This window comes from Lepidochelys olivacea (genome assembly GCF_965140295.1).
Source record: "Lepidochelys olivacea isolate rLepOli2 genome assembly, chromosome: 2".
Taxonomy (NCBI): domain Eukaryota; kingdom Metazoa; phylum Chordata; order Testudines; family Cheloniidae; genus Lepidochelys; species Lepidochelys olivacea.
In genome coordinates, this window is record NC_140412.1 from 25,630,274 (window position 1) to 25,644,650 (window position 14,377).

At 43.0% G+C, this 14,377-nt stretch overlaps 2 protein-coding genes across 4 annotated transcripts in view; one reads left to right on the top strand and one right to left on the bottom strand.

The window, feature by feature from the left end:
* COLEC10 (collectin subfamily member 10) overlaps positions 1-11,075 on the bottom strand; it is a 35,105-nt gene extending 24,030 nt beyond the window's left edge. The window contains exons 1-2 of the mRNA XM_084618188.1: positions 10,958-11,075; positions 3,301-3,508 (exon numbers count right to left, since the gene is read on the bottom strand). Coding sequence (XP_084474314.1) covers positions 3,301-3,448 — 148 coding nt within the window. The 5' untranslated portion in view covers positions 3,449-3,508; positions 10,958-11,075. The remainder of the gene's footprint in view (positions 1-3,300; positions 3,509-10,957) is intronic.
* TNFRSF11B (TNF receptor superfamily member 11b) overlaps positions 11,001-14,377 on the top strand; it is an 87,354-nt gene continuing 83,977 nt past the window's right edge. For 2 of the 3 annotated variants that reach the window (XM_084618182.1, XM_084618185.1), the window contains exon 1: positions 11,001-11,087. The gene's annotated coding sequence lies outside the window, so the exon portion shown is untranslated. The remainder of the gene's footprint in view (positions 11,088-14,377) is intronic. The other variant, XM_084618184.1, reaches the window with a different exon arrangement.

The window sequence follows — 14,377 nt, forward strand, 5'->3', positions numbered from 1 at the left end:
AAGCAGTGACTTAAAGGTGATGAACTCCATGTCCAATTACTAGTCTTGAGCCATTCAGTCCTTTGGAAATAGTAATATTCTAGTTCTGAGGAGCATTAAGCATCCCCTCAATATACTCCTTTTGTTCTTCCCCTCCCCTGGTGTCATCATGCCAACCCATTATTCAGGCCAAGAACAACAGAGACTGAACATCACAATTGCTGGATTCGCTCATTGCTAGGCTTGAGTTACACTGAGTGCTCCTAGTCCCTGCTGGATGAGACCAAGGGAACAAGTCTGAGACCTGGACGTATATCTTAGCTCTATTCATGATATGGTGTCACTAAGCCATGTCTACACTACCACCTATGTCAGCAAAACTTAAAAAAACCATGCCCCTGAGCGACATATTGGCATAAGTGGGAGTGAGCCCAGCACTGTGTTGGCAGGAGAGCTTGCCACTCATCGGAGGCAGTTTCATTATGTGGTAGACCAGCTACATGAGCAATAGTATAGCTGCGCTGTTGCAAGGTCTCTAGTGTAGACATAGCCAACTCAGGCATATTTGAATTGCAAAGTTTATTGTCAGCCAAACTCTCTCTTCCAAGCGTGTACGCTTCCATTATTCAGATAATAACTAAACGAACTTGTACCACTCCCTCTGGTTTCATTGTAGCTCCCTGAGTTTATATTGCCTCAGCAAAGATTAAACATCAGGCTTCAATCTTAAAGAAATGAATGTGATGATTAAAAATGGTACTTTAAGCAACATTCATTTGAATAATCCATCAAAAAAACAAATGAGCCTTCAGCAATGTTTTTGTGTTGATAAAGTCTCTTTTCTGTTTAAACTATAAATCACTTGCATTTGTTCCCCTATTCTGTAGCCTACGGAGAAATATAATGAATTCCTAACAAGGAAGCAGCAGTCTAAGCTTCAATAGCCATTGCCTGGAATAAATGTTTTAGAACTGCCACTGCAAGATATATCTCTTTTTTATGGGCTAAGTTCCTGGCTGATTCACACCCTAGGCAATTCCATTGACTTCAGTTAGGTTACATGGGTTCAGTTGCATAAGCTGATGCATGGAATTTGGCCTCAGATATTTGCAAAGTGTCTTAGAGATGAAAGAATGATATGCTAAAGAGCCGACTGAGATCCTGTGGAAGTCAGCGGTGAGGCCCCTATGGACTTCAACAGGAGCTCCTAGATCAAGTCTGATATGTGCTGCAGTGATCACCATAGAATCATAAAATATCAGGGTTGGAAGGGACCTCAGGAGGTCATCTAGTCCAACCCCCTGCTCAAAGCAGGACCAATCCCCAACTAAATCATCCCAGCCAGGGCTTTGTCAAGCCTGACCTTAAAAACTTCAAAGGAAGGAAATTCCACCACCTCCCTAGCTAACGCATTCCAGTGTTTCACCACCCTCCTAGTGAAAAAGTTTTTCCTAATATCCAGCCTAAACCTCCCCCACTGCAACTTGAGACCATTACTCCTCGTTCTGTCATCTGCTACCATTGAGAACAGTCTAGATCCATCCTCTTTGGAACCCCCTTTCAGGTAGTTGAAAGCAGCTATCAAATGCCCCCTTGCTCTTCTCTTCTGCAGACTAAACAATCCCAGTTCCCTCAGCCTCTCTTCATAAGTCATGTGTTCCAGTCCCCTAATCATTTTTGTTGCCCTCTGCTGGACGCTTTCCAGTTTTTCCACATCCTTCTTGTAGTGTGGGGCCCAAAACTGGACACAGTACTCCAGATGAGGCTTCTCCAATGTCGAATAGAGGGGAACGATCACGTCCCTCGATCTGCTGACAATGTCCCTAGTTATACATCTCAAAATGCCATTGGCCTTCTTGGCAACAACGGCACACTGCTGACTCATATCCAGCTTCTCGTCCACTGTAACCTCTAGGTCCTTTTCTGCAGAACTGCTGATGAGCCATTTGGTCCCTAGTCTGTAGCGGTGCATGGGATTCTTCCGTCCTAAGTGCAGGACTCTGCACTTGTCCTTGTTGAACCTCATCAGATTTCTTTTGGCCTAATCCTCTAATTTGTCTAGGTCCCTCTGTATCCTGTCCCCACCCTTCAACGTATCTACCTCTCCTCTCAGTTTAGTGTCATCTGCAAACTTGCTGAGAGTGCAATCCACACCATCCTCTAGATCATCAATGAAGATACTGAACAAAACCAGCCCAAGGACCGACCCTTGGGGCACTCCACTTGATACTGGCTGCCAACTAGCCATGGAGCCATTGATCATTATATCTATAAGTAGGCATTTATAAACAGTGACCACATGATGGTATTCTCCCCCTAAGTGTAGAAACAACTAGCGTAACCATGAGCTGTCTCTTGGTTAATGCTTGCTTTTAAGGGAAGTCACGGTGTTATTATTTTGTATATCAACTGCCTGGGAACACGTACGTTGAACAGGAGTGATCTGATTTAGCTGAAACAATGTGGACAAGACATTTAGTTTATATTAGTGGTGTTCAAATAATGTAGTTTACCATGTACCCCCTTCTAAGATAGGTAGAGGTGATGTGTGGGATGGGTACATGGGGTCACGTGCTCCCCACAGATTTCTGCCTTCCATTTGGTAACAGCTTCTAGAGGTTTTCAAACTGTGGGGCATGTCCCTCTGGGGGGCATGGAGGAACATTCAGGGGGGCAAGCGGTAACTTGAGTTTGAACTTTTTGAGCTGAGCCCCCTGTGTGCGTTACAATTTTTGGTTGCATCCCCCCCCACCAACCCAGACAGGCTGGGTGGCCTGCTGAGGAGAGTCAGGGGGTGGCGGTGGTGCTCCCTCTCCGAGCCCTGCCCTGCAGGGCTGGTCAGAGCCCTCTCAAAACATTCCTTGCACCCCCTAGGGGAGCATGCCCCACCACTAAAAATATCTCTGATTCTGAGTTGCACAGTGGCTGCAATTTTAATTGAAAGGAGACTAAACGTTGATTAGATTGCCAAGTCTTACTAAATAAAATGCATTGTCTGGCATTACAGAATTGTTCCAACGTACCCCAGACAAAAGCTTATGTACCCCCAGGGGTACGCATACCCCAGTTTGAAAACACTTTATATGAAAGTGCAGGAGCTGGTTCCAGTAACTTTTTTAAAAAATTCCACAATTCTCAAGTCTCCTCACTGCAGCCCTTCTTTCCCCTTTCCTTACAAATTTCATTTGGCCTGGTCTGCAATTCTTCAGATCCTTCATCTCCAGCCCACTGGTGAGGCACATCCCACACCACAAATCCCTTCATGGCTCAGATTTCAACTCTGATCAGCTTGGTATTAACTAGCAGTTTGGTATTCCTCACCTTTTGGTCCAGGTAAAATGGTGTGTGTTGAACAGATGTCTGTTGCAGGTTGATTGTCAGCATCGAAACCAAAAATTTGAACTTGAAAAATAAAGAACACTACTAAAGTTCCACATGTCCTCCACTGTTGTCCTTTCATGCTGCTCATCCCTGCAGTTCCTCAGGAAATGCCTTTCGTTGTTCCAGTCTTGAAAAATACAAGTTGATTCTAAAATAAATGTTTCACTAAATGAGGCAGAGCAAAGACTTGGAAGCTTACATTTGAAAGAAAGCTAAATAAAGTGGGGAAAAGGAGGTCACTGATGTGTTAGTTTTTTTGTATCCTGCACAGATGATACATTGTCCAGAATATTTATTTAACAGTGACAGCTGTTTATTCCAATTTATCTTTTAGTTGTGAAATATTTAGCTGCATTGGCCAGAGGAAATGTCTTGGATATATGAGGCTCTCTCTGTTTTTGTTAGCCTTTTCTTTTTACACTTATAATGGGGAAACCCGACACTCCATTCATTCAGAATAGAAAGACTTTGATTTTCTATCCAAATGAATGTCAATTAATTATAAGATGCTTGTACTGTGTTGTTAGGTAAGGAAATTAATTTATGCTCGTCCTAACAGGTAAGGGACATATACCAACAAGAGCCTGCCAAAACCCCCAGAAGCAATAGAATGGTGCAGCTCTGCTTCAAGGAGAAGTCATAGAATGGGACTTCACACCTCCTGCATGCCATGCTGCAGAATTCTCTGGTGGCTCCAGGCAGCATGGTGGAGGACTGAGAGGGAAGGGTGAGAGATGGGTGTAAGCAGTGGGTCTGTGAACCAAGCTGATCTGCCAGCCAGAATCCACAGGACATGGCTGCTATTAGGGCCTCGAAACTGTTGTAGTGGTTGCTTTGTGGCCTCCCTGGCTTTGTTGCTGGACAAGATCCAGAAGGACAACTTTGAGCACTGAAGCCACAGAAGAGGTAAAGTTTGAGCAATAGCAGTGCAAAATTCTCCACCCCGCCTTTACCCCATGCATCCCATTGCCAGCCAGGAGAGATGATCTCCATAGGCAATGGAGTAGTTCAGGCTCCATGCCCATTCAGTCTTTGTTTTCTCAGCTGCACTGCAAAAGAGGTTTTCAGTTAGTGCTGGTTTTGATTTGTGTGACATGGTTCTCCGAGTTTTGCTCTGAGTTTGTGGGTTTGAAGCTCAAACTCAGAGACAAAGGGGTGTAAAATCCCCTGTTTAGAGGAACTAGTGTGTGATTCCCTGGAGGAATTCTGGCAATCACAAGAATTCTTCCTGGGGCCTCTGTTTACTGTGTGGTCCCGGTGCACCTTTTCCCAGAGCAACCCTACCCAAAAAAGGCAGGCTCTAGCTCTTAATTAGATAAAAAACATAGTAAGAACATCAACGAATCATGGCAGGTGGGGAGCAAAGGCAGATGGATGCTCATATTAATCTCTGGTGGGACTCTACTAACTTTTGTCCCATTACATCCTGGATGACTTTAGCTCAATAAGAGGAGAGCTGCTCTTGAAGTGGGGGCCAATTTGTTAGAGCTGAGCAATTTATTGCTGGCTACACACACATGTTTGTTTATGCTACACACACATGTTTGTTTAAGCGAAAACATATTAAAGAGGAGAAATACCTTTTCAGATGCTTTCCTCATTATTTAAAGAGAAATTAATTTTATAGCCCTACAAGCTTTTGACAGACAGATAACATCGCAGCAAGTATTCCCATACAGAAGTGTGCAGTTACACAAGACACTACTCTTTTTTGATGGCTGGAGACCTTTGAATCTCAAGCACGTGGTGGGGAAATCTTGGCCACATTGGAAAATTACCACTGATTCGGCAGGGTGAAGATTTCGCCTCCAATATCCAGTCTTGTCATGGGTTACCATGCTGTTTCAAAACAAACACTCCCTCTCTCTTTATTATTGTGCCATGCACTCTGCTTTTCAGAAATGTAAGAAGACAGATCCTTGTCCCAAAGAGCATGCAGTCTAAGTAAGACGGAGGGAATGAAAACAAATACACCATAGCTAGAGGGGGATTCAGGAAGAATAAGAATTGGGATTGTGGGTGGATGGAGTTGCCCCTGGAATAAACTTGACTGTGGGTGATTTGCATTGTGAACTGTGCCTATCACTTCGTAAATTGTAAATGTGTGTTGTTTATCCTTGCCCTTTTTCTGACACTTCACTTCCATTTTGGGGGCAAAAAGTCCATTTAAGCACAAGACACCCATGGTGTAGGAGCAGGAAGTTAGTGTAGTTGGTTCTGAGGAGAGCTTTAAAGAGGCATGTTGGCAAACCAATGTGAATGGCAGAATCTGCTCAGCAGTGCTGAGAAATCTTCCAGCAATTGTCTGATATTCTTCAGCAGTAAATAGTGATCGGGGAAGTGATGCAGGCAAACGTTTGCTCAGAGAATTCAGTGGTGACTGAGCTGTAATGAGGTACATTGGCCATTGTGAAGGAGTACTTGTGGCACCTTAGAGACTAACCAATTTATTTGAGCATAAGCTTTCATGAGCTACAGCTCACTTCATCGGATGCATAAAGTGGAAAATACAGTGAGGATGTTTTTATACACACAGAACATGAAAAAAAAATTGAAGATGTTTTTATACACACAGACCATGAAAAAATGGGTGTTTATCACTACAAAAGGTTTTCTCTCTCCCGCACCCCACTCTCCTGCTGGTAATAGCTTATCTAAAGTGATCACTCTCCTTACAATGTGTATGATAATCAAGGTGGGCCATTTCCAGCACAAATCTAGGGTTTAACAAGAACGTCTGAGGAACAGTGGGGAGAGAAGGGGTAGGAAAAAACAAGGGGAAATAGGTTACCTTGCATAATGACTTAGCCACTCCCAGTCTCTATTCAAGCCTAAGTTAATTGTATCCAATTTGCAAATGAATTCCAATTCAGCAGTCTCTCGCTGGAGTCTGGTTTTGAAGTTTTTCTGTTGTAATATCACAACTTTCATGTCTGTGATCGCGTGACCAGAGAGATTGAAGTGTTCTCCGACTGGTTTATGAATGTTATAATTCTTGACATCTGATCTGTGTCCATTTATTCTTTTACATAGAGACTGTCCAGTTTGACCAATATACATGGCAGAGGGGCATTGCTTGCACATGGCGGCATATATCACATTGGTAGATGTGCAGGTGAACGAGCCTCTGATAGTGTGGCTGATGCTATTAGGCCCTGTGATGGTGTCCCCTGAATAGATATGTGGGCGCAGTTGGCAACGGGCTTTGTTGCAAGGATAGGTTCCTGGGTTAGTGGTTCTGTTGTGTGGTATGTAGTTGCTGATGAGTATTTGCTTCAGACTGTGGGGGCTGTCTGTAGGCCAGGACTGGCCTGTCTCCCAAGATTTGTGAGAGTGTTGGGTCGTCCTTCAGGATAGGTTGTAGATCCTTCATAGTGCGTTGGAGAGGTTTTAGTTGGGGGCTGAAGGTGACGGCTAGTGGCGTTCTGTTATTTTCTTTGTTAGGCCTGTCCTGTAGTAGGTGACTTCTGGGTACTCTTCTGGCTCTGTCAATCTATTTCTTCACTTCAGCAAGTGGGTATTGTAGTTGTAAGAATGCTTGATAGAGATCTTGTAGGTGTTTGTCTCTGTCTGAGGGGTTGGAGCAAATGCGGTTGTATCGTAGAGCTTGGCTTTAGACAATGGACCGTGTGGTGTGGTCAGGGTGAAAGCTGGAGGCATGTAGGTAGGAATAGCGGTCAGTAGGTTTCCAGTATAGGGTGGCATTTATGTGACCATCGCTTATTAGTACCATAGTGTCCAGGAAGTGGATCTCTTGTGTGGACTGGTCCAGGCTGAGGTTGATGGTGGGATGGAAATTGTTGAAATCATGGTGGAATTCCTCAAGGGCTTCTTTTCCATGGGTCCAGATGATGAAGATGTTATCAATATAGCACAAGTAGAGTAGGGGCATTAGGGGATGAGAGCTGAGGAAGCGTTGTTCTAAGTCAGCCATAAAAATGTTGGCATACTGTGGGGCCATGAGGGTACCCATAGCAGTGCCGCTGATTTGAAGGTATACATTGTCCCCAAATGTGGAATAGTTATGGGTGAGGCCATATGGGTGGCCATATGGGTGGCCAGATGCTAGTGCCAACTTGATTGATTAGCACAGTCCCACATACTGGCCTCAACTCTTTACACATACTGCCTATACCGGAGATAAGACTCAGATCGGAGTGCTCGGGGTCCACCTGCAGCAGCTCTAGCCCAAGACTTCAATAGTTCAGGGAGCTTCCCTATACTTGTACTGACCAACTACTAGGATCTGCAGGTGTTCAAAGGCAAAATGTCTGCCAATGGTACTTACATGGCCCAGTGGTTTGAGCATTGGCCTGCTAAACCCAGGGGTGTGAGTTCAATCCTTGAGGGGGCCATTTAGGGATCTGGGGCAAAAATTTGGGATTGGTCCTGCTTTGAGCAGGGGGTTGGACTAGATGACCTCCTGAGGTCCCTTCCAACCCTGATAGTCTATGATTCTATGATACTACCACAGTATCTGAGGACAAGACTTTCCAGCCTGCCATACCAGATATTAAGTTAATTCCAATACTGTCAAAGCTTGGAACTGATTAGAGAAGGAAAGAATAGAGGGAAATAGAATGGTATGATATGGCACACAAGAGACGGGGCGGGGGGAAGGTATTTTAAAGCTTTTAGGCCCAGATTGGGATTTAGGTGCCTAATTCTCATTGATTTCTCATTTAAAATCTGACCCTTTGTGTTCTGACACCATGTCATATTTTATAACATTTGCTTTATGTGGCTGTAGTCTGTAAACAGCAGCTCTGCACTACGTTATTCCAGTCAGAGACTCGGGCAGTGACTGGAATAACGTAAGCAAACAGCTTTATGAGCATCGGCAAACAGCTTCCAGAAAGAACTGCACTTTACAGCTGATTAAAAGAATTCATCCCAAGTCTTGTTGCCTGTACAGTCAATTAAATAGAGATTTTAAGATAGTCTGCAATAGTCTCACATAACTTCCAACATGATATTCAAGAGGTTACACGTGACCCAGCCGTCTTGGTGACAATGGCCTAATATCCATTCTGGCCTTGCTTATGTTGCATTGTTCAAACATATCCAAGTTACGCTTAGCCTCTGCTCACACTTATACTGGGACGTCACAGCCTTGTGTCCCTAGTTATGCAGCGTGCAAGGATTTACAAGATCAAAGCCTACATTTATTATAGATCTTCAAACATGTGGCCTGAAAATAATATATGGTCAGTTCTTACTTAAAGCCCACTTCAGTGGGGTGTATAAAATATGCAGCAACAGGCCCTCTTCACGCTTATTCACACCTCCCAGGAATCACACCACATTAACAGGAACATCTAGGTTAATTTCATCCCTATTGTCAGTTCAAGCAGTTGGCCACAGAGCACTTCAAGTTTTTCCTGTTACTGAAAATGACTGTTGGCTACAATAATACTCTCATGAGACTCCATGAAAGTCCTGATATTAACTAATGTCACCCTTATGGCTGTCCATGGAAACACACATAGATACTGCCAAACATTGGGGTTGTTTTAAAAAAAAGGAATTCCAAGTTCTGTTATATATATATATATATATATATATATAAAGGGAAAAGCTGCAATTGTTTCATAATTTGTGTTAGAGTGCAGCCTGTTCCTATGTCAGAACAGAACCCAGCAAACAAGCAGGCAGTGATTCAGTTCCAGTGAATGACTTACAAAATAGCCTCCAGCTCTTGCTGACCTGAGTAGCACTGAATAAGTGTCCTACCCTGGGAAAATATTTCCTGCTTCATTTTCATAAATATTTATGTAATTCCTTCTGGGAACCATGCCTCCTTTAGAAAACTAAGCCCGCTGCTTCATGACACAAATTTAACTCTGTTTACATTTGAGAGAGGAGCCCTATCTCAGATATCTTTTTTTTTTCACTTGCATATCATTCTCCCTTCAAAAATCTAATAATGGGCCCGAGTCACAGGATTAGGATCCAGATCTGCAATTTGGCCATTCCAAAGGTGGTTTGGAGTGCTAGTATTTCACGTTGTCAACACAGGGGCCAGATGCAGAATCCAGACCTGAATCTGAGCTTCCCCATCAGTTCAGATCCACGGGTCTGGTTTGAGACCCATCTCTAAACACTATATACAAGGAACAAAACAATTGCAGGGTAGAACTCTCAAAACTTTTATAGTTGGAAACAGCCCTCCATTTATAGCAGGAAATGCACTGCTTCCAACCTAAATGGAGTTAACCTGGTATCTTCAAGTATCATCTCTCAGTGCTTGATGATACCACCCTTGTATTGGCAGGGGGAGGAAGGGAATCATGCACAAAAGATGGGAACTGAGAATCCCCCTGGGAGAGCGAGCATTTTCTTCTTCTCCACAAAAGCTAAGTTTAGGGTGACAACATGTATTTTAATATATTAAAGCACAGATAGACCAAGGATCTTGGGGGGAAAGGGGGAACTGACAAGAAGTCAGTATGGCATACACCCTAACACACTATTGTCCCCTCCACTGAAGGATAGGCAGTGTTTGGGACTTTGGAGGAGGTTTGTTCATTGCTGGGAGAGAAGTTATTGACAGAGGGTGAAATTTGGCCTTATATAGAGAGCCAGCACAAGACGTAGACCTTATGCTGGTTCTCTGCTTAGGGCTGAATTTCATCCTAACACCTAAGCCTTGTGCTGCCTCTCTACATAGGGCCAAATTTCACCCATCATGTACACAAGTCCTGTTTACCTTGAACAATAATGGCAAAACCAACAGCAAAGCTCCTCAGCGAAAGCTCCACTTCCAGAACTGCAGTGATAGTACTGAGCACCATTAGCCATCAGATTCTCTGGCCAAGTCTGTCCCTGTCTCCCTCTTCCAGCATTCTGGCTGTTGTGTTCTGCCTATCCCCCTTTGTTTTAAATGTTGCTACCAAACACATGGTGGTGTATTATAAATCGTGTTAAAACTTTAAATGCTCAGTGGTTATTTCTGGTCCTGCCTGCAGACTAGAGGGCTTTGTAAGGAAGCAAGGGATGTGGGCCCAGCAGAGTCAGTGATCAGAGAGCCAGGCTAGAGTCAGGTGGAGTGGGTTGTGCTTTCTGTTTTGGGTTCTTGTGTGTTATTGTTCTGAATTCTAAGAAATAAAGAAGTGTTACATTGCAACCTTCCAGCAAGAGTAATTTATGATTTTATCTAATGCGTGTGTGTCTGTGTGTGTGTGCCTGGAACATAACACCCCCCCACACACAAACACACACGCACTTGCTTAGTTATTTATTTATCTTTTTTCACTATTTAGTGTATGATGTCATCCAAACTTGTTACCCACACAAATTCTCTGTTACACACGCACTAGGGCACCCACCCTTACCCAGTTCCCAAGGCTCAAGGCGTGACCCACTTGATTTAGACAAACCCACCCTTTCCCAATTGCCAGGGCTCAGGGTCACCAGCTCCCAGGGCTCAGTGCATAATCTGGTTAATTTAAGTACTCACCTGTCCCTTTCCTAATTCCTAGGGCTCAGGGCATACTCTTTACGGGTTTGCATGACCTTTTACCAGCAAAAGAGCCTTACACAGTAATATACTTTTCCTCTATTTATTAACAATTAACAAGCAAAATGTTATGCTCACCAATCCTGATCATGCAGGCGGACTTTCCCTGTTGGCCAGGCAAGGTCACTCTTGTCTGTATTCTGGTTGCTGCACGTCATGGTCATGCAGAGGATTCTTAGCAGTTCTGATCTTAGGCTGTGCCTTAGAGGTGAGTTCTTCTTCTTCCAGGTCTTTCCTGCTTCTTATTCTGTTCCTTCTGCGGGTCTCCTTCTTGGACCCCAGTTTATATAGTAAATAGCTATACCTGCCTAGTTATACCTTAACCAATCAAAACTGTGCTAGGCACTTTCCAAACAAGGGTCCCTGCCCTGAAGTGCTTTCTTAGAACTTCTCTAGAATTTTACATCTGCAAATCTCAAAACACTTTATAAAGTGGTGCATGGTAGAGCAGGCAGAGGAGAGAGGAGGCAGCTGGTGGTCCAGAGTAATTTCTGAACTCATTCTAGCTGCTTCAGTAATTTTTGGCCTGCAAATTAAGAAGGGGGGAAAAAAACCCAAAGGGACTCAGGTGGGAAGTGAAGAGAGCACTGCATTGTTGGGGTGGGGAACGAGTAAGTGGGAGCAGGACCCACTGGGAACTAGAGAAACCTTGAAGGTTTAGAGTGCATTCTGAAGCACAGTTTGGCAAAATGTGGCCTAGAACACTGTGTTGGTATCCTGCTAGTAAAATATTTGTTTAAATAGACTTCTAGCTAACACAGTTCCAACTCTAGCATAGTCCATGTCTAGCACAGTCTGTGTCCTAGCTGAAGGCTTCTTCGCTTCTTGGGTCACATCATTGTGCAGCATGGGGTATATTGGCTCTGTAACACAAACCCCCTTACAGCTCTGTGCGTGTTTTATGAATGTCTTATACAGCCATCTAGTGTCTGGCACACAGAGGCTAAGGGACTTACTAGTAGATACAGTTCTCCTTTGTCTTAAGTGGTAGAGGCTTGTGATTTTGGATCTGAAAGACCAGGTGCTAGTCCCAGGTTCATGTGCATATCTGATTTACACAGTCATTGTTGTTTTTTGTATTACATGGATTTGTTATAATGTCGCCTTGCATAACACACAAGTGTACAATTCAGTACTAGTATGTAGTGATTTCTCTGCTTCTGGAGAAGTTCACACCTCTCTAGACATTGTCCAGCCATCTGTGACAGAAATAAATTTTATCTCCGGGGCTCATTAAAGTACTTCTGGTTAGTAATTTCCCATTGGAATGTACCAGTGTGAAGCAAATAGCAGGTGTTTTCAGAATATGTTCTTGGGATAGGATAACCAAAACTACAAGCTATTTCCCCCTCATGTTTCACATTCCATACATTTAGGTGCTTTGCTCTACAATTAATCTACTGCCTGCACTTACATATTTAGTCCTGGGTATACAAGAAATGTTCGTAAGTCACAGAAGTATTTCAACCATCTCCAGATTTTGCCCTTTGGCATTGTTTAATCATTGGAATTCTAAGCTGATGGGTAATGGAATTTGTATTTAGAAATAACATTAAATCAGTGCCAGAGAGAGATAGCGTAGGTAAAATCTTATCCAACATCTTAATTTCTTCAAATGTTTCTTATCTAGATCCAGCTGGAACAATGTTTTATTAATATGAACCACACTCTTTTTCAGTTCAAGGTCCAGATCTCCAAGGACTTTACATTAGGAATTATACATTTCTGACCAATATTGCCTAATCCAAAGCACTGCATGCTAATGTGTTTTTATCCTAACTTAGATATATTTTAATTCTTTGTTTCCAGTGGAGAGACCTAAAGCCCTGGGTAATAACTAGAACTTGGCATGAGCTGCATAGTTCAGAGCTAGATTAAGATCTGAATTCTTCCAGGGGTCTGGGTTCTCAATGCCAGACCATTTCTAATATTAACCAGTTCCCATCCACAGTGCATAACAGGTATGTGCCATAAAAAGCACACACAATGCTGCATCACATACTTGGTATGGTACCTTTTAAATGCTTATTTCCAACATCAAGAATGATGGTGATTCACAGGGTTTGAATGTGACAAAATGAATAAAGCAATATCATGAAATCTCTCCTCCCCAGTCCTTGTGCAACACACATTCTGGTCCCTGAGATGCAAAAAACTCACTTTGCACGGCGGTGGAGGCAGTTTGGCTGATCGCTCAGTGAATCCATCTCTGTGTTGTTGACATGGCTCATTAACTACGGAATATGTCCACATGAGCAAGACATGCAGCTGTGTCCACATTCCTGGGCTTGGAATCCTGCCCTTGTTGCCCACAGTCAATGTATGCACATGATCATTTAGGTACCCATTCTAATACCCATGTGGTAGGATGGAGTAGTGCCTACTCACATAAGTGGTAAGCCAATTTCACTAGGGCACAGATGAACACTGAAGATGGACTTAGATTAGCATCCTGCTTACTGCTGCTAGTGCCCGCTCCTTTGCTGCAATCAGTCTCTTCTCTATGAAAACAATTTCTTTATGAGTGAATGAGTGAAACCAAAAGGGATTCACAGAAAGCATGTGTTTCACTTTACGGAGGATGTGGAATGAGTCATTTATTCCTGAGAGACTATCCCTGCATGTGGGTGTCAATATGCGCTCAGTACCACCCTGGGCTGACTCTTTCTGAGGTCATTAGAATGGACCTCTTTCATACATAGGTGTGGGGGTGGTGTGTCTTGACATTCTACACCACCCCAGCACCAGAGAAAGTCATGGAATCCTGCACTTTAAGGGGTGACAGGCAAGAGATGTGATTGGCTGAATAGAGTCCTAAACCGAGATTGCAAACTCATGCTGACCTCCTATATGTCTGTACAGCATCAAGCACTCTCTATATAATGATGAACAAAAGCAAGCAATTAAGAACAAAGAGGGGAAACAAAGAAACCAACTGATCTAAAAGAAATAAAAGATAAATGAGAAGACACAATCCATCTATTAGTCAATTGCAAAGGATTAAAACATAGACTAGAAACATATGTTATGCTGAGTTTACTGCTGCCCTGATTCTACAACTCTTACTCCTAAAAGTAATACCTACCTAAGTGGTAATTCAAGGTAGCAGATTCTGGCCACAAGAAAGCCTTTAAATCCTATTCACTATTTAGAATGTGAATCTGTCCTGATTAAAGATTTGGTTTTCTGATTTTCTTTGAATTAGCTGAGCTAAAGGGAATCTGTAAAGGAGTGTGTCACTGGTTTTTTAAAAAGTGATGCAAGGGGTCATATCGGTGATGCAAACAGCCATTAATGATCTAAATCATAAATGTGTGTCAAACGCCAGTTTACAATAACCATAAAGTACTATATATGGAACATATTATGGTTTCTGTCATTAAGCATGCATTCTGATAATACCTTATCATAGACAAAGTGCAGCCACAAAAATGATGCATATGGACAAAATATAAAAGGAAATTATGGGTTTCTATATTGAAATGGAACTACTGATGA